General features: G+C 36.5%; 1 protein-coding gene across 1 annotated transcript; it reads right to left on the bottom strand.

The window, feature by feature from the left end:
* Positions 1-4,870: 4,870 nt before the first annotated feature.
* On the bottom strand, positions 4,871-6,783 carry PABPC4L (poly(A) binding protein cytoplasmic 4 like). Its single transcript, XM_032292279.1, has one exon. The coding sequence runs from the start codon at positions 6,301-6,303 to the stop codon at positions 5,017-5,019; it is 1,287 nt and encodes a 428-aa protein (XP_032148170.1). The 5' UTR covers positions 6,304-6,783; the 3' UTR covers positions 4,871-5,016.
* Between the last annotated feature and the right edge of the window lie 13,610 nt (positions 6,784-20,393).

Below are 20,393 nucleotides of genomic sequence, written 5' to 3'. Positions count from 1 at the left end.
TATTAAAAGTTGGATTACCATATAACTTCAGAACTCATGATCTTTTACCAGTTGCAATCTATACAATATAAATGTCATTTGTATATGAACTATATGTAAAATATTAGTGACCAGCATGGTGAATAATGCTAGGTTTCTAATGGTTCCAATGGCAATTCAGTAAAATAATGTATCAAAATAATCTAGTTATAATTCTAAGATTTGGCTTGCATTCAAATTGAGGTATTTCTCTGATTAACAAAGATTTGCTGGCATTACTATTATAAAGGCTTACTTTAACCTCAAGGAACTAGTATCGGCAACATATCAAAACTAGTGGCACCTAAGTATGCTACTAGCACATGTACAAAGAAACAATAAAATTTAAATCAAAATTGTGATGCCCTACAGACCATCAGATACGGCTCTCTATAATAAGAAAATTCCACTGGAGATACAGTACCGATTTTATAAACAATATGACTAATACTCACTGAATGCAAAAAATAATAATATCTGTCACTTCAGTGACATTGCCCTTGCAACTTAAATGTGCTATTAGTGTTTGGCAGAACTTCAAAATAAAGATTTTTAAAATATCTAAGGAGATGTAGACATAAATGGGTTAACAAAATCTGATGGAATTCCATTTTACAAATTATGAATATCTCTCAGAAGTTAAGGTGTTTTCTCTACTACAGCTAATAATGCCACTAAGAAGATAAATTTCCTTCTCATTTGGATTCAATTGTTTTATTCAGGGCAATTACAAGTTAGTTAAGAGCATTCTGTGAACTCTAAAATACAACATGACCATGAGACAAAACCGACACAGAATTATACATATTTCCTCTGGGCAAACCTGCAAAATAACCTGACTTTAATTCAAAGGCAAATGTATGTGTAAATCAGACTTGATTACACATATACTTGAGAGATATATATGTGTGTGTGTGTGTGTGTGTGTACACACACACATGCGCACACGTGCACACACACACATGTATAAACACACACACATATGCTTATCTATATATGTCAAAAGTATCCTGAGGGCATTTAATTTGCTCTATTTTTTGAAGTGTAGACTTTTAAAAATTATATTTTTCTTCTGTTGTTTTATTATATCTATGTTTTAAATTAAATTATGGGCCGTATTTCCAAATGTACTAAGAGTAAGCCAATTCTAAGCACTTAGCAGGTTAGTTGAATTTAACAACAAATTCAGAAGTGTCTTTGAAATAATTGATTATTCCTCATTAAAACTTGATCTATGTTAGTGTTTTCATTTTAATTGTGAGCCCATGATTATGAGTAACTTAAAAAGGAAATAATAGTTCATACAGAAATCAGCCTTGAAAATCTGTAATACAAGTATCTTCACTAAAAAACACAAGCTATTTTCAGTTCATTCTTAAGAGAACTGATCTTTGGAAAATCAGAAATACATTATAATAAATAAAAATCATTTTCAGACATGCCTTCACCTTTGAAATATCAAGATTTTATTTGACATTTTCTCAGTGGATATGTAAGAATATTGAGAACATGAAAATAACAACATTAAATCACTTTAGAATTTTTATTTCTAAAAACTACAAATTCCTATTTGAAATTTAAAAGAAAAAATGTTAGAATACTTTTCTTGAAATGGCTGTACATGTAAGCAGGCAACTACACAGCAGATGTGGCAGAATGTGTTGAGAGAAAGGCGAAAGCAGAAACAGTGGCTCCAGGCATATCTACCTACATTAGCTTTTACTGGAATGCTTATCAGAAAAGTTAAGATTCTACTCATTTATTAAGGCACTTGGGCACAAAAGATTTCATAGTCTTTAAAGAATGAATCTCTATTTTCAACTAAGATAATTTGCTATTATAAAGCACCAAAAAAATGAGAATGGACAAAATTTAAATAAAGAAATCCACAGATTGTATATTTTTGTAAACTTAGTCATTTCTTACAGTAAATGCTGGAAATGAGGACTGTCTACTAAGAAGGCAATTATTGTGTAATTAAGCCATACCTATATTCATCTACACATCTGATGTTATGTACTACTAACTCCTTATATATGTAAGAGAACTCAGTTTCCTGATATTATCTTGAAAATATATGTAAGCATTATCAAATAGTGTTCAAATATTTGAGCAGTTTTACAGATTAGCTTTTTCAAAATAAGATGAGGACTAGGTTATCCAGAATAAGATGTTAATATATTTTCCAGTCTTCTTGTCCGGTAAATGTTTTAAGAACTCTCTGCTTCTGATATATGTTTTGGTAAATACTTATCTAGTATAAGAATTTATGTGAAACTCATATACCAACTCTAATTCATTGGCTATCTGAATCAAGTATTTATCAAAATATATGCTATTAAAGATGGAAAAGCATACTATTTTAAAAGATTTACTATAAGTTTTATATGATACTTTTATGAACAAAAATTTTGGTTAAAAGCATTGAGAATATGAAATTCTGAAAGTCATAAGTACAATACAGATGAATTGTGTGGGCGTATATATATTTGTGTGAATATACATATTTAAAGTGTTCAAAATATTTTGAAGCATGACATCAAAGCCATTTAAGTAAAATACTGAAACTTTCCAGCTTAACATTTAATTTTGGAATAACCTTCAAAACTATAAAGAAAGTAAAATATCGGGGGAAAGGTCTAAAATGTTGTCATAATATTCAAAGAACTCTAAAAATCCATGTAAATAAATACTCCAACAGGAAAATAATTATGATCATGAGACATTAACTCATAAGAATGAAAATACAATCAGTAAGTACAGAAATGCAGTTTAACTTTTGTAATTTAAAAAAAGTGAAATAAAGCAATGATGAAATAGTTTGCTTTACATATATCATGTTGAATTGACCAACAGCTTAAACAAAACCTCTTGTTTCCTGGAGCATAGGGAAATAGGCATTCTCCTACAATGACAACGTACGTGCCAGAGGTTTTCTGGGCAGCATTTAAGCAATATTTATCAAAATTATTTTTTAAAATTGATTCTATTTTAACCATTAATTCAATTTCTAAACATTTTCTTAAGGAAATAGATATATTTGCATATATGAGTTTGCAAGAATGTTAATCTCCAAGTTATTTATGATAGAGGGAGAAAGAATAAAGGAATAAATAATCTAGTAACATATAAGTTCATCAAAAAGAAATTAGTTATATTTTGGTAAAGTCATTGAACAAAACATAAAAGTCACTCAGATTATAAGGAAATAATTATTGTGAGTATTAAGGTTGACCATAGCATATTGTCTAACTAAGACAGCAATTTCAAACAATATTTATAAGATTATTCTATTTTTCTTAAATTATGTAGGTGTATATATGTGGAGAAATGAAAAAATTGGAAAAATATGCAACAAATTGTAATAGAGAATTGGTTGGCATAATACAATTATATATGCTACTTCTTTTAATTTTTTTATTGTCTATATTTTTTACTGACTAAAAGAATTTTATTTTACAAAATGTGCAAAGAATATACATATAATTTCTATAAAAATAAAATGTAACAAGCTTTTCTCATTCATAAGCTGAAGTATTGCCAAAAACATTTTACTATTTATTTAATAATAGTAATATATGAAATAGAATATTTGAATCATAGAAAAAAGAAATGACTAAGCCAAGCAAAAACATGAAAATAGTAACAACAAAATCATTTGCTAGATACCTTTGGTATGAATCAGAATTTGTAAAGCAATTATTTAAATGTAAATACATAACTCTTGCCTCGATTTCCAAATGGACTTGAAGCAGCATATTTTAAAAAACAATATAAAAAAATTCTTTAAAAAGTATTTTAAAAAGCTGAGTGATATAGATGAAAGGCAGGAGAGAAAGGAAAATAGGGGAATGGTTCTAAACTAAAAATTATGCTAGAAAACAGAATAAGTGATGTAACTTCACTTTATCAGAAAATTAGTGAGTTTCTGAACAATCAAGGCTAAAAGTGAACCTTATGGGTTACATAGCTGCCACAGTCTAATAAAAGATGTGAGTTCATAAAAATAGAGGAACTTACTTTTCTGAAACCTAAGAGAATATCACTACCGAAATAATATAAAAGAGATTTTAAACGTTTATAAACATAATTTCTATAATCTACATATATGATTTTCATAATATTAGTATCTGGTAAAAATTTAAGGTGTAATATTATGCTATATAGGTATGAAGAGATTTAATACAACAACTTTGAATCACCTGAGATGATACAGATTTATAACTTAAGGAATGTAGAAGTTAAGGTTTTACAGTGCAAGTTACTATTTAGATTAATTAGTTAGTAGCTGAATTATAGTCAGCTAGTGGAAAGAATAACAAAACACATAAAGCTGGTTTTTAGGCAGCATTAAAACCTCCATCATCTTAATTTAAACCATCAGTAAAACAAACATGTCAGGATATAAATTTAAAAGAAATTCAACTATAGCTGAGTACTTTAACCATTAATTCAAAATGAAATTAGATCTTTAATTAAATTTGTGCTATAAATTTCTAAAAGTTTGATGTCTCAAAACTTGAATGAAAAATTAGAAAATTTCTGCTGGTAAAAATACTTTGGAATCTTAAGGTGTAAGAACTATTTTGAGCATATTTTCATAGAAGAAATTAAAGCTAGCAATATTACTAAAGTAATACAGGCATTCATATAATTACCTCTTCGTTTGGTTCAAATGTAATAAAAACATATCTATTTATACTTATTGCTATGAACACTACATCAAAATAAGAAAAATATACAATATTGAAATTAGAAAATGTGCCTTTGTAAAATGAACTAAGCTTCATTTATTTTTCCACAAACGAAGATAAATGGCTTTGTATATTTAAAAAAAAAAAAAAAAAAAAAAAAAAAAAAAAAAACCTTTTATCACAAAGTTTACTAAACTAAGCACCCATCATGTGGAATATTAAATTTACTGAGGTCAGTTCAGGCAGAGATCACTATCATTCCCCCACCTGCTGCAAATACGAGCTGGGAAGGTACTTTTTTTTTCTAGTGTCTCTGGGCCAAGGCAATGCTAAGAGGTTTGGAGCCCAAGATGCGGCCATTCATCTCAGTCATTGCTTTAAGAGCATCCTCAGGAGAGGAGAAGCAGATCAAGCCGAACCCTTTGCTCTGTCCCTCTTCCTGCATTACCTTAACTCTGCTAATTGATCCAAATGAAGAGAATTCGTTTCGTAGTTTTTCATCATCAATGGTGTCATCGAGATTCTTAACATAGAGCTTTACCACCTGGCACCCACGAATTCGTTCGTTTTTCAGCTGCTCAAACATTTGCTTTAACTCAGCCTGTCGCTCTACTTTCTTCTGCGCCCGGGCTACAAAAATGAGCTGCCCATTTATGTCCCTTCCATTCATTTCTTCGACAGCCTTCTTGGCAGCCTCATGGCTATCAAAACTCACAAAGCCAAAGCCTTTGGATTTCCCACTGGAATCTGTCATCACTTTAACACTCAGAGTTTTGCCATATTTGCTGAAAACATCCTTCAATCTCTCATCATCCATGTCACCTCCAAAGTTTTTGATGTAAACATTGGTGAATTCACTGGCTTTGCTTCTGAGTTCAGCTTCACGATCTTTACGGCTTTTGAATCTGCCAACGAACACCCTGCAGCCCTGGAGCAGTTTTCCATTCATCTCCTCAATGGCCCTGTCTGCAGCACTCTGGTTCTGAAAGTGCACAAACGCATAGCCCTTGGAGCCTTGATCATCACTCATCACCTTGGAGGAAAGGATCTTTCCAAAAGCTGAAAAATGTTCATAAAGGGTTTTGTTATCAATGGATTTGTCCAGATTCTTGATGAACACGTTCCCAATTCCAGATCTCCTCAAGTAGGCATCACGCTGAGACCACATAAGACGGATAGATTTGCCTTTTATGATGTCAAAGTTCATTGTGTCCAGCGCCTTCTGGGCATCAGCCAGATGCAGAAAGTTCACGTAGGCATAGCCCAGAGAGCGGCGGGTAACCTGGTCCCTGCAGATGCGGATGGACAGCACCGGCCCCACAGTGCTGAACTTCCTGAACAGCAGGTCCTCCGTGACATCTGCATGTAAGTCACCCACATACAGGGAGGCCATGCGGTACTTGGCTTCTATATTCATCTCCTCGTCCTTGCCACTGTGAGCCTGTTCCCTGGAGCTCTTGGAGCAATCCCTGTGAGGGGACACTAGGCCACAGCTTTGGCCCGGCTCAAGTGTGGGGGCCTCGGGATCACCACACAAAGGCCAAGCAGTGGAGTTCAGATACAGCTCCTCCAGCTCAGGCAACACCCTCATCAAAAAGACCCCACAGCAAACAATCTGGCTCTCCCTGGGAGGTGGCAATAGAAGTGAAATCGAAAAGAGAGATTATTAGGACAAGAGGTTATTTCCCCTCCGATTTGTGAGAAAACTTCAAGTGGCGGGCTGGCCCTCCATCTGAGCATTCTCCACAGACGCCCTGGTCGCTGATTTCCGAATAAAAATAGGCCTCGCGCAGAGTGGTTTAAAGTTACAGCCGCTCAGGGAAGAACTCCACAAGTGGAGGCGTCAGAGGCCCCAGCCGCGGAGTAAGCGCGGCGAGATACTGCCCGGCCGCGACCCGAACCTGCCCGGTACCAGGTTCTGCAGGCGCCGCCGCCGAGGCGCTGCCGCAGGGACGCGGGCCGCGGGCGTCCTGAAGACCTAGGGGGCCCCTCCGACCTCCCGACCCGCGCGGCGCCCGGAGGAAGGAGGCGTGGGGGAAGGGGAGGCGGACAGACCGACGGACGGACGGCCTGACGCGCCCGGGCCAGGCGGGGCCTGGGGGCTCACCCAGGCTGCAGTCGTCTGCGGGCCGGCGGGCGGGAAGCCCGGAACTCGCGCACTGAACTTCCCGCGCACTCGCTGCCAAGTGGGATGTTTTCTTTTTAATATTTTTTTTGAGAACGTTTTTCTTCCCCCCGCCCCTCTTACTCGTTTCCCACCCACCTCGGATGGCTAAGCTGAGAGAAGCAGGAGGCGGTGATTGGGGTGGAGAAATGCAGCCTAGGGGAGTGGCCCAAATAAACCCACCCGCCTGCAGGGCTTTGCTTGGGTCTGAGTGAAGGAGCCTTTCCAAACGTGGATCAGGGCCTGTCACTTCCTGGCTTCAAACCCTCCAGTGGCTTCCTTAGACTTCTGGATAAGGTCCAACGTCCGCACCTTGTTCTATAAAGTTCTGCAGGATTCCTGAAATGTTCCAGCCTCAACTGCTGCTTAGTTCCGCTTACAAAACTCCAAGACACGCTAGCCTTTAACAGAGTCAACTTTATAAAAATGTGTTCTTCAGAAATGACTTTAAATATTCTTTCCAAATAGAAGTGTTTTCCAAACCCCTTCTGACAATTTAGGTTTCCCTCTTACAAGCTCTTACACTACCCCGTACTTGCCTGGCCTTTGTCTAATTACAAAATATTGCATATTACATAACAGTAGAAGCCATGTGCACTTTATTCTCAGGGACTTGCAGACATAGGATGCGCAATACTTATTGAAGAAATCTTAGCTTCACGTTACTTTTCACATCTACCTACATGGAGGCAGTGGCACTTACCTTAGAGAGTATTTTAAGTGTGAAATGAAAGAATGAAATCTATTAACTAATAGATTTGGAAATGGATAACACATCAGACACATAAGTGGGTTTCCAGTAATATTGATTTCATTTTCTTTAGCATTAAATAAAACCCCTTGGTATCATTCTAACAAATCCTTAAAATTTGAATCACAATGCATTTTAGGGTGTCAATAAGTTACTGTCAAGGTAGCATGACCTTGATTCTGTTAAAGAGCCCCAGAACCTATGAAATCAACCTGTGGTGTCAGTAATACTTGTTTACAGAAACAACAGCCAGTAACCACAAGCAAGCCAGGAGATAAGAACTCAGCCTGGCAGTGCTATTCAGACAGACCTGAATCCTCACTTCCTTACCATATTAAAATCTCTGCTCAGTGGGGAGAGATGCCCTTTGCTAGGCACATATAGTGAGTGCCCAGTGCAAAAGAAAGAACAAGGCAGCACACATTCCAGTTTTCTCTGCAAAGCTCCAGCTCTTTCCAGGAATTCCCACCCTTAGTCTCTACCTACCTGCTCTCAGAGACCTTAAAAATCTCCCTTCTCCATATCTCTGGGAAGAAGGTGAATGGGACACACTCCTTCTCTACTCCTTGAACAGCAAATAAAGTTTCTGCTCTGCTTAACAGAACCTTGTCGCTTTCTATTGGCTCAATGGCAAGAGGCAGTAAAGGACCCATTGAGGTAAAACAACCCCTTTTCAGGACCAAACATTATCTGCAGATCAGAATTGGGTGGATCAGTTAATGTAAGGCAAATTTAGTACTTTTGCAGCTTTACTGGACATAGGAATCAACTAGTGATCATGTTTAAAAAGCGGATTCTGATTCAGTAACTTGAGATAGACCTGAGATTCAACTTTTCTAACACATTCCAGAGTGATGCAAATTCTGCTGGTCTCTGAATCACACTGAGTAGCAACACTTAATAAATCCCCATCTAGACGGATCTTTCTAATGTAAGAACTGGAAAACTAAGAATATATGTTTAACTTGCAGAAGATAATACTCTAGCAAAATTCATTCTTAGAAATACATTAAATTAAACTGGAGCATGATTTTCACTATAAAATCCAAATTGGTTCTAATCTATCTAAAATTTCCTGCGTGGCAGATGAGAGCTGAATACAATTAAGAAGGAGCAGATGCAGGAAAGCGTGCTGCCCTCCATCTATTTGCCTAAAAGCAGGGCAAAGAGTTGTAAAGAAAAATGTTACCTTGCCCATCCCAAACTGACTCAGAAATGTTAACCAGTGAAGACATCTTTGGGCCCTATTAGCTGGGAGAATGTACAAGAGGAATCTACATTAACAAATTGTAACAAGATAACTAGCCTTTATCTACCATTGATTCACCTTCACCAAGCTGCTATCTATAACAACTTAAAGTCCTTTTGTCTTTTCCATCTTACTACTTCTCCAAGAATTTACTGTTCTCCTTGGAAGATACCATATAATCTGAAATTCACCAGAGATGAGTCACCTCTTTGAGAACTACTCATTATCTGAGTATCTCTCATCTGTATATAAAATATATAAAATAATCATGTTAACTTACATATAAACTCATTTTTCTCTTGTTTTTGTTTTTTTTTTCCCACTTATTTATTTTATTGCATTTTAGGTTTTGGGGTACATGTGAAGAACATGCAAAATTGTTGCATAGGAACACACGTGGCAGTGTGATTTGCTGCCTTCCTCCCCATCACCTACATCTGGCATTTCTCCCCTTGCTATCTCTCCCCAGCTTCCCACCCCCCACCGTCCCTCCCCTATTTCCCCCCAACTGACCCCAGTGTGTAGTGCTCCCCTCCCTGTGTCCATGTGTTCTCATTGTTCAACACCCGCCTATGAGTGAGAACATGCGGTGTTTGATCTTCTGCTCTTCTGTCAGTTTGCTGAGAATGATGGTTTCCAGGTTCATCCATGTCCCTACAAAGGACCCAAACTCATCGTTCTTTATGGCTGCATAATATTCCATGGTGTATATGTGCCACATTTTCCCTATCCAGTCTATGGTCGATGGGCATTTGGGTTGGTTCCAGGTCTTTGCTATTGTAAACAGTGCTGCAATGAACATTCGTGTACACGTGTCCTTACGGTAGAACGATTTGTAATCCTTTGGATATATACCCAGTAATGGGATTGCTGGGTCAAATGGAATTTCTATTTCTAGGTCCTTGAGGAATTGCCACACTGTCTTCCACAATGGTTGAACTAATTTACACTCCCACCAACAGTGCAAAAGTGTTCCTATTTCTCCACATCCTCTCCAGCATCTGTTGTCCCCAGATTTTTTAAAGATCGCCATTCTAACCGGCGTGAGATGGTATCTCAGTGTAGTTTTGATTTGCATTTCTCTGATGACCAGTGATGATGAGCATTTTTTCATGTTTGTTGGCCTCACGTATGTCTTCTTTTGAGAAGTGTCTGTTCATATCCTTTGCCCACTTTTTAATGGGCTTGTTAGTTTTTTTCTTGTAAATCTGTTTTAGTTCTTTGTAAATTTTGGATATCAGCCCTTTGTCAGATGGGTAAAGTGCAAAAATTTTTTCCCAATCTGTTGGTTGCCGATTCACTCTAATGATTGTTTCTTTTGCTGTGCAGAAGCTGTGGAGTTTGATTAGGTCCCATTTGTCTATTTTGGCTTTTGTTGTCAATGCTTTTGGCGTTTTGGTCATGAAGTCCTTGCCTACACCTACATCCTGAATGGTTTTGCCTAGATTTTCTTCTAGGGTTTTTATGGTGTTAGGTCTTATGTTTAAGTCTTTAATCCATCTGGAGTTAATTTTAGTGTAAGGTGTCAGAAAGGGGTCCAGCTTCTGCTTTCTGCACATGGCTAGCCAGCTTTCCCAACACCATTTATTGAACAGGGAATCCTTTCCCCATTGCTTGTTTTTGTCTGGTTTGTCAAAGATCAGATGGTTGTAGAAAGGTTGTGTTGCCTCCGAGACCTCTGTTCTGTTCCATTGGTCTATATCTCTGTTTTGGTACCAGTACCATGCTGTTTTGATTACTGTAGCCTTGTAGTATAGTTTGAAGTCTGGTAGTGTGATGCCCCCCGCTTTGTTCTTTTTGCTTAGAATTGACTTGGCTATGTGGGGTTTGTAATTTCTTTAGGCAGGATCTCACTCTGTTAGCCAAGCTGAATGCAGTGGTGCAAACAGTGTTCTTTGCACCATGAACTTCATGGGCTCAGGCAATTCCTCCGCCTCCACCTCTCTTATAGTTGGAACAACAGGCTCATGCCACCATGCCAGGCTATTTATTAATTTTTTTATTTATTGTAGAGAAAGGGTCTTACCTGTTGACCAGGCCTATCTCCAATTCCTGGGCTCAAGTGATCCTCCTGCCTTGGCCTCTCAGAATGCTAGGATTAGAGGCATAAGTCACTGTGCCTGGCTGTTTGTAAAATTTATTTCAATATGTGTTGTTTCTACAGCATCATATGTTCAAATAAATAAATGGAGTAATCATTTCTTTCAGCCTATCTTGTAGCCTGGGCGACAGAGAAAGACTCCATCCCAAAAAATAAAAAAAAGTAGAAAGGAGTTTACTATATTTGAAGAGATTATCTGCATTCTCATGTTTATCACAGTACTATTCACAATAGCCAAGATATATGGAATCAACTTAAGTGTCCACCAGTGGATGAATGAATAAAGAAAATGTGTGTGTATACATATATATGCATGTGTACACACACACACACACACACACACAATGGAATATTATTCAACCATTAAAAAGAATGAAATCCTGTCATTTGCAGCAACATGGATGGAACAGGAAGTCATTATTTTAAATGAAATAAGCCAGGTAAAGAGGGATAAATGTTACATGTTCTTTGAGAGCTAAAAAAGTGAATCTCATGAAAATAGAGAGTAGATTGGTGGTTATTAGAGAGAGGGGAAGATAGGGGAGGGAGGAACGAAAAGAGGTTTATTAATGGATTCAAATATAGAGCCTGAGAGAAGTAAGACCTAGTGTTTGATAAGTTTGTATAATTTAGATAATTATAACTGTAGTAAACAATAATTACTATCTTTTTCAGTGACTTATTAGAATATATTTAAAAATATATTTTCAGAGAAGTCAACTAAAGCAAAATGAATGGAATTTATGGAAACCTATAGCTGTTGCCCCGAGGCTCATTCTAAGCCATTTTATGTCTAATGGCTGACTTTCAGGGAGGATATTGTTAAATTGTTCTGCTGGTCTCTTTACCAGAAATAAATGGATCAAGCCCAGAGTACTTCATATGAATTGAACAGCTTCATAGGATTTTAAGAAAGAACTTCTCATATTCAACCAAATTAATAATTATTTTTATATTTCAAAATACCTGAAAGATAGTAATCTGAGTGTTCCCAGCATAAAGAAAAGGTAAATATTTAATGTGCTAGATGACTCAATTACCCTGATTAGACCATTACACATTGTATGAATGTATCAAAACATTTACATGGACACCAAAAATGTGCACATTTATTATATATGAATTAAAAACAATAAAAAAGCATGTTCTCAAAATAATCTTTTTTTTCTTTGATTTTATCTACATTCTACCATTCTTGAGGCATGTTTTCTCCAATAATTTTTTTCTTTTAATAGTCTAGCTAATACTGATTACTTTTGTTTTTCTGAAGTAATTTATTTAATATATTTATTACACACATGTACCTAATTTTGTCATTAGTTCATTGGCTTTGATGGAACTTGACTTAAAATTGTATCTTATGATGTTAGCTGTCTTAGCCAGTTGTAGTTCTGTGTATTGCTGACTTGCATATCTTCTAAATTCTTCAAATATTCTGAAATTATTTCCATTAAGTGCCAATGTTTCGCCTAATTTTGAAAAATTTGTAATTCTGCATACCTTATGTTTTTTAGTTCAGTTGCTCTCCAATGTACAAGTTTGTTATGCGGGTCGCTCACAGAATTAGGAGAGGATGAGATTGCTGTTTTGCTTAAATGGCAGGAAATTGTCAGTATTTCTATTCACTGATATTGATAGCAATGGAGGTCATTGCTTACTTTGATATTTATTGTGAAGAAATTAATAAGTAGCTATTTTGAGTGTGGAAATGAATTTTAAAATAAAAACCTGTTATACTAATTAGGTAAAATTAGTTTCTGAAGTCATTAATCATTGTTTTGATGTAATCAAATATAAATAAAATTTTCTTATTTTTGTTCAAAATGATCTTTACTGTCTTAATACATAGTGATTAAATAAAGGAAACTTGCTTTTGATGTATTACGAAACTACCATGTTCAATTTACTACAAAGTATAATATTGTATCTTTTAGATTATTTGGTTCAACTTTGTTTGACAATTATCTCTTTCTAGTTATTGTTTTGTTGTTGTTGTTGTTTGTTTTTTGTTTTGTTTTTCTTACCCAAATATAGTATTAATTTCTTTAGAATGAGGTATATGATTTATGTTTCAGAGTTACCTTTCTGTATATGGCACATATGGAAAATTCTCAATAAGTAATGCTTGATTGTTCGTAAATCTAGATGAAAGGTAAATGTCTCCTAAGGCTGAAATAGATGGTGTCAATCATCACGTGTCACCTGATATACAGCTTTGAGCAGAATGAAAACATTGCAAATTCATTTACTTGAATCCCAAGCGGCCATTACACCAGTAGAAACTGATGTGAAGACTTACTTTATGATAAAAGGCTGCTTTGTTTGTGTACATGCCCTGATACTCCTCTGTGTCCCACCACAACCTCAGTCATTTCAATGAGAAAGATAATTAGAGATAGGGCCGAGGCTCTTAAGAGAAATAATATTGTGATGACCTATTTAAGAGAAGGAGAAATAACATCATTCAGACCGATTTAATCATACTGAGGTACTATATTTCAGGAAATAGAGTCAAATTTTAATGGTTTTGTTGGATACTGACGCCCACGTCATTATACTGCCTACTTCCCTGGTAGGTGAAAGTGCCCAAATACAACTGGTGGGGTTTAGACATTGTTCACAGTAGGGAAAGAAGCTGAATGGACCTTGTGGGCTGGTCCATTCGACCAATTTAATGCACCATTTTTACTTATTTTACAACTGAGTTTATAACCAATTTTACAACAAAGTGTATATTAGGAATTTATATGTTAGATGCTTATACATTCCCACAAATTGGCAGATCCTAGGGCACTGAACTGTGGAAATAAATTGCTGTCCCTTATAGAAACATCTTGGTCCTTCATGTAGATGCCCATGTTAAGGGTCTTTCACTCATAAGATGGATAGTAATCAAGCTGGAGATTGGCCTTGCACTACTCAGATTGCCACTATTGCTAACTGGGTCCATCAATATACGGTACATTTTCTGATTGCTTTTGAGGCAACGAAGGCTACATTGCATTGACTTCTCCCATCTCCTGGAAAGCTTTAGTGAGATAACATTTTTTGAGGTTATCAGTGCTGTCCCACCACCACTGATCCATTTTTAGGTTGCAGCGTTATGGTTTAAATTCAATCAGCCCACTGCAATTACACTATAGTGGTCTTTGGAACTGAAGTCTTACATTTTTAGTTTTTTGAACCAGAAATATTTACAGTCTGACACTGGAACATCTTCTATCACAAAACCCACTCAATAACACCTTGATAATCAAGACATTCAGCAGGCTTTCCTTATGCCATACTATCTGTAGAAATCAGGTTTTGGCTGAGAAGGAATGTCCTTCTTAAAAAAATTAATTCGAAAGGATTCTATTTCCCTCAAAATCTCTCAGTCCCCAACTTTTAGCAAGAGAGTTCAGTGGTTATCCTCAGAAAGTGTCTATCTCATTTGTCTACTTCCTGGGTAATGATCAGGACAAAAAGAGTGGGTTACATAGACCTATTATGAATAGTTGACATTCTATCCTGTTCATTCCTGATCATGATGCCTTTTCTTTCCCCTAATGTCATCACCATGGCAGACTGGCTCATGTGCTCTCCAAGGAACAGACTGGCCAATACAGACTCAAAGGATTTAAATTCTATCAAATTCAGCCACCTGAATACTCCTCTTAGATTGGCAGATTCCTATATCATAACAATAATGACCATTTGTTCAATATATTACTCACTAATCCCTGTATTGTTGTCCAAGGTGACCAAAATAGCAGAAATATGGATGTAGTCCTTGTCACTTATGTCGTTGGCCCTTATGAATAAAAGTTATACGTGCAAGTAGAGTATGATTAGGGAAAGGTGAATTTTTAGCTCCAGAATTGATATGCAGCAATTCTGTGGCAAGGGAAAAAGAACAAACTAAGTACCCAGGAAATATCTCAGAGTTCAGAATTTATGTGGAAGAAAGGAAGATCAATGATAACCATCTTTCAGAATCACCTTGGAGAGTTGCTCATGATTAAGAAAAAACTTCTTGCTGTGCCGCTCCCAAACTGTGGAAAGTGCTTTCAATTTAAGTGACTGCAGAGTCTTTTCATCCTATATCACATGAAAATATGACCATGATTTGAATACTGCTTTCCTAAAATTCACTGTGAACTCAATGGGAAAACAGCAGAGGACGTCCTCAGCTCCTGCATTTCCAATGCAAAATAACTGTCCACACCTTGGTATGTTTCTTGCACTCCACTTTCCACAGACACTATTCAGTTATTCCATATAGTAGATGAATGCCACCTTGCTGTTGGCACAGAAAAAGACTATAAGTTGTAGTGACATGTCAGGCAATCCCTCAAGAAACATTCTATTTGAACTGAATTGAGAATTCTAAAATGTGCCAGCTAGCTGGAAGGAGTTGTAGCCATTATCAACCTGTGACCCTCATAATATAGGTCCCATGTGGGGCACAAAATTTGTAATTATACTTTTCTCTATGGATACTAAGTAGATCTGTGAGATTGTACTTCTGCTTACAATCCAAGCATTAGATTAACTACCCTCTGAAAGCATGGTAACTTGCCCTTTATGAATGACCATAAAATATTTTCAAGTATTTAACAAAATTACATTAGTATATCATGTAGCTTTCAAATATCTATGGAGAGTTCCCTGAAGTGAGGCAACTCTTTGGTGATTTTTCCAGCAGTAAGTGACTTATTTATGTGAAACTTGTATACAATTATCCCTAAAATGGGAGTCATACAATTTGAAACGGTAATATGAAATTTGCTCCTGATTTTGTCTGAAGTGATCAGTAACACTATTTTGTCCCTGGAAGATATTCAGGGCTCACTTCACTGGCCAAAGTTGTTATGAAAGAAAGAATTACCCTAGACTTTGTGTTTCCAAATCAAGACAGTTTCTGTGCAATCTCACATATATCCTACTGCACTTGGAATGGTGTCTCAGGCCAGGTGGAAAGGTCAATATGGAAAAAAAGAAGAAGAAATTCATTATTCATCTCTGGTAGACCCTGATGCTTTAAAGGAATTGTTGAGTTGGTTGGGTCTAGAGCCCTAATATACTAAGTTTACAGTGATACCACCAGTTTACCTCATCCTGTTACTTGAGGTCCTGTTGACAGTAACCTATCAACAATAAATATGTGACAAATCAAGTAGCCTCAATTTCCTCCCTGCCTCTGTTGCCTAAAATGGCCAACAGAGTGGTGTGCTCAACTGGAAAATTTGCCAAAATACAAGATAACGTAAATAAGAGGTGGATATTAATAGGGAAAAATTCTCCATGATTCTTTTGTGTTTCTGTATGATTTATGAGCAGAATCACTGACTGCCATTTTTTTCAGGCTGTCTTTTCTAAGATGTTTTCATGGTAAACAACCAGGGAAAGTTGACGGTGCCTCCAGCTAAAGAAAGAGCAAGCATTCATCCTATTCCTTAAAAAAGATCTGTGATCCCCAAACTTAGATTTCCCTCCTTTAATGCAACTACCAAATATATAGGTGTCATCTGCCTTTCTTCACATGGCATTGTGCTTGAGCAAATGGCACAAGAAAATGCTTGTGTTCTGGCTCCCATTGTTGTTGTAAGTGATGAAGTTCTTTGTCTCTGTCTCAGAAGTCTCACGTCTCCTGGCAGCATCCACGAAAGTGGCATGCTAACTTGGTAGTTTGTAAGTAGGGTAAAAATATCAAAGTCTTCTCAGTTCTTGACATTGAACAAATAAATGAATTAAGAATAATCTCTCATGCTTACAGCAGAACTCTCATGACTTTGAAAGAAGACTACATTTATTTTACTCGCATTATTTTCTCTTTTATCTATATATCGTCATACTAAGCAGTACTCCTATATCCCCAGTTATGGAAGTAGTAATGGACTTAAAATTTTATCAGTAACACAGGAAGCTGCCTGATGTGCCACCTTTCTTTGATCCCTCTTTCTTTTGTAAGTTCCCCATGCCACAAGTTTCACTAGGTTTCTTTAGCTTCCTTGGTTGCTATTGTTCTTAGTAAAATTATCTTTAGTTTGACAGTGAAATTAAAAACAAATTGAATTTAGAAAACATTCCTGGTGTTTTCTACTTCATCAAAAACTTACATTTGAGCATCGAATATGATGTTTAGCCTGTCCACAACAACCTAAAAGAAAGCCTTGAAAGCCTCCATAACATTCTTGTTTTGCAGTATCTGGAACACTTCATTTCAGTCTGTAAACCCAAGTATCTACTAATATGCCCTATAAAAATTCTGGACATTTGCAATGTGATGATATAAAAAAAATGTCTGGCTAGCTTATCCTATTGCCATCTTAACACTGATAGCAAATGATCCCTTGGTGAATGGGGTACAATACAGAGTTGACTGGAATCCTTCCATTAGCTCTATCATTGCCTACATGTCACTTGTCTCTTTTCCCAGGAATGAGACATTGGAATGTCTGTAGTCCTAGCATTACTTATCATGGGCTCCCTCTCCTAATATGTCATGTAGAAAGTTTGCTGTATGGCTCATTCTAATAAACGTAAACTAAAAGGTACAGTCTTGGCTGGCTTCCTAGTTAGAAAATCTAGTTAGAAAATCCCTTTTTTAAATACACATAATCACAGCTGTCCTAGTGCTAAGATATCTGCTTTTTTGTATTCTTCTTTCCTAAAGAGTCAGGGATCATACATTCTAAGGCTGAATGTACACCTCAGAGTTAAACAATCCCAAAGGAGAGATCTGATAAATACCAGCCTGCCTTTATGTCATAAAAAGTTCTGCAACCATGTGCAAATCTAGTACGTTACCAGAAAAAAAATGCAGTCTTGTCTATAGCCAATCATAATACCTTTCAAGACACATGGAGTCAGTCTCAGACGGAAAGCTAGAAGTTCTTTCTCACTGATCTCTCTCTCTTATTCCATATCTATCTTTATTTCTTCAGAATCCCTGGTTTATCCTGTACAACAGTTTATTTTCAGGACCAGAAAAACCTGTTGTGCCTGGATCCTGATATTCCTCCAGGAGGAACACATGAAAAACAAAATAGTTTTTTATGCTAATGTTGATTTACTCTTAATATTATAATATTTTTTAGACCAACACAATGTTTCTTCATTGTTAAAGACTACGCCCTACCAGGGGTGAGGATGGGAAGAACAAAATCCTAAAGTGATATAGAACCTGAGCCAACCACACAGTCATTTGGATAATGATTGATAAGGGCCTGAATTAAGGCAGTAGCAATGGGAATTAAAATAACTGGGTTGTATAAGCAAGAGTTCAAACTGGTATGTAACTTGAAGTTAGCATTTGTTTCCTAAAATTACCCTGCTAAAGTTGTAGTATTTACCTAATAAGAGCAACTACCTAATGACCATCATCTATGTCCCAAACACTGTAATATAAAGTATTAAACACAGAGCAAGTACTCATACAACACCAACTATTGAAACAATATTATACTGTTATATCAGCTTTACATCGTGATGCCTACTCATTTCTGGCAACAATCTTAAAGTGGATATTTTAGTCTAATTGTTTTTGATTTGGACATCAGACTCAGAAACTTTAACTTGTCCAAGTAATCAGAATATTTTAAAAAAAACGGTGAGTATTTTAGTCTACGTCTCTCTAATTTTCAAAGTCATGCTTTTTTACTCATGCTTTTGTTTATACTGGAGTCACTTTAAGAATAACTTTGATGTCTCAGTGAACATGTCTTTCTGTTTTTTAACAGTATCTAAACTGCCTAAGCAGACATTTTCACAACAAAGCCAATATAAACAGTTTCAAGTAATTTTCATAGTTTCTGCCATCATTCTGATTCTTATTCCCACTTGTTGACTCAATCTAGTTGTCATTTACAATGTATTCTTTATACCTTTATTCTCAGCATTTCTCTAATTTATCTTCCACTTATATCTTGACAACCCATCTCTCCCTCCCCTCAGATAGCTAATTAAAAATTTGCAAGACTATAAAATATGAGTTCCCAATAGACAGTGTGTCAAGGAGACATTGGAGGCCATGGATGAAGAGTAGGGAAATGCTGGAAAGATCTGCCACTTTGATAGACAGGCATTTTCAGCTAATAAAGTCCTTAGAGATCTCCCTGACCCTTTGGAATGCACATATGAATACAGCTGAAATCCTCTCCAGCTGTTCTGCTCCCAGAAGAGATATGGGCTAACTTTAGATGACCCACAAAAAGCCTTCTACTCGGGAAAATTTCAGAGGAGATGATCTAGAAGGAGAAAGAGTGTGAGAAAAGAACAATTTACAATAAACATGTTTCAGAAATATAATAAATGGATATGAAATATTTTAGAAGGACTTGAAGAGCAAGGTTGTTTCTCTAGTGATGGAAGGCTAATCATGCTTATGAACTTTTCTGGGATTCTTTTTGCATTTGTGAAAAGGCAATTATGACACATAAAGTAATGTAAAATTATTTGATGTAATTATAAAAGTCAACAATTACTGTATATCTACATAAACCACGCTGTCTTAAAAGCACATTACATAAATACCTCATTTAATTTTTATGAGACAGTATATGGTAAATACTATTACTAGCTCCATTTACAGATACAGGTAGTGAGGTTCAGAGCGTTTGAATAAGCCGCCTTAAGTTATATGCATAACCTCAACAGTCTCACTCCATGGTCAGTTCTCTTCTCAGCATCACTGGTGAGAAATGTCAGCAGTTAACCTTTTACTTCAGACACTGCTGATGAGCCATTTGCTTATATTTATTTGATTTGATTTTATTTTTTCTCCATCCAGGGTCCTACTCTATCACTCAGGCTAGAGCCAGCACAGTGGCACAATCATAGCTCACTGCAGCCTCACCTAGGCTCCAATGATTATCCCACATCAGCCTTCTGAGTAGTTGGGATTATAAGCACATGCCACCATACCTGGCTATTTATGTCCCTTTATTTTTGTAGAGATGGGGTCTCTATGTTGTGCAAGTTGGTCTGGAATTCCTGGCTTTAACTGACACTCCCATCTTGGCCTCCCAGAGTGTTGGGATTGAAGGTATAAACCACTGCACCTGACCTGATTGACCACTCCTGATGGCTATTTCTAGAAAGGTAGGGTGGTGATAATGTCCACTGTGCCCCTGTTTTTTTTTTACACTTAGCTAGTATTAGTTAACAGGCTCTCATACAGAACCCACCTACTTAACTTGCCTATTTGCCTCATACCTTCTCTCTGGTTTTTACATCCTCTTTAATATTCTGACACCCATTATTTGACTGGGGTCTTCTTTCTTACACTAGAGATCCACTGGATTTTTGCCCTGGTCTTAAGGACATCACTTTTCCTTCTCCAAGGTCCATCCTCTCTGCTCTTCGCCCATCTAACTCTCTTCAGCTCAACATTCATTGCTCTCTACTTCCTGAGTTTCAATTTTATCTACATT

Source organism: Sapajus apella, unplaced genomic scaffold, assembly GCF_009761245.1.
Source record: "Sapajus apella isolate SASKATOON/1434 unplaced genomic scaffold, GSC_monkey_1.0 scaffold27, whole genome shotgun sequence".
NCBI lineage: Eukaryota > Metazoa > Chordata > Mammalia > Primates > Cebidae > Sapajus > Sapajus apella.
This window is presented reverse-complemented; position numbering and strand designations above follow the sequence as displayed.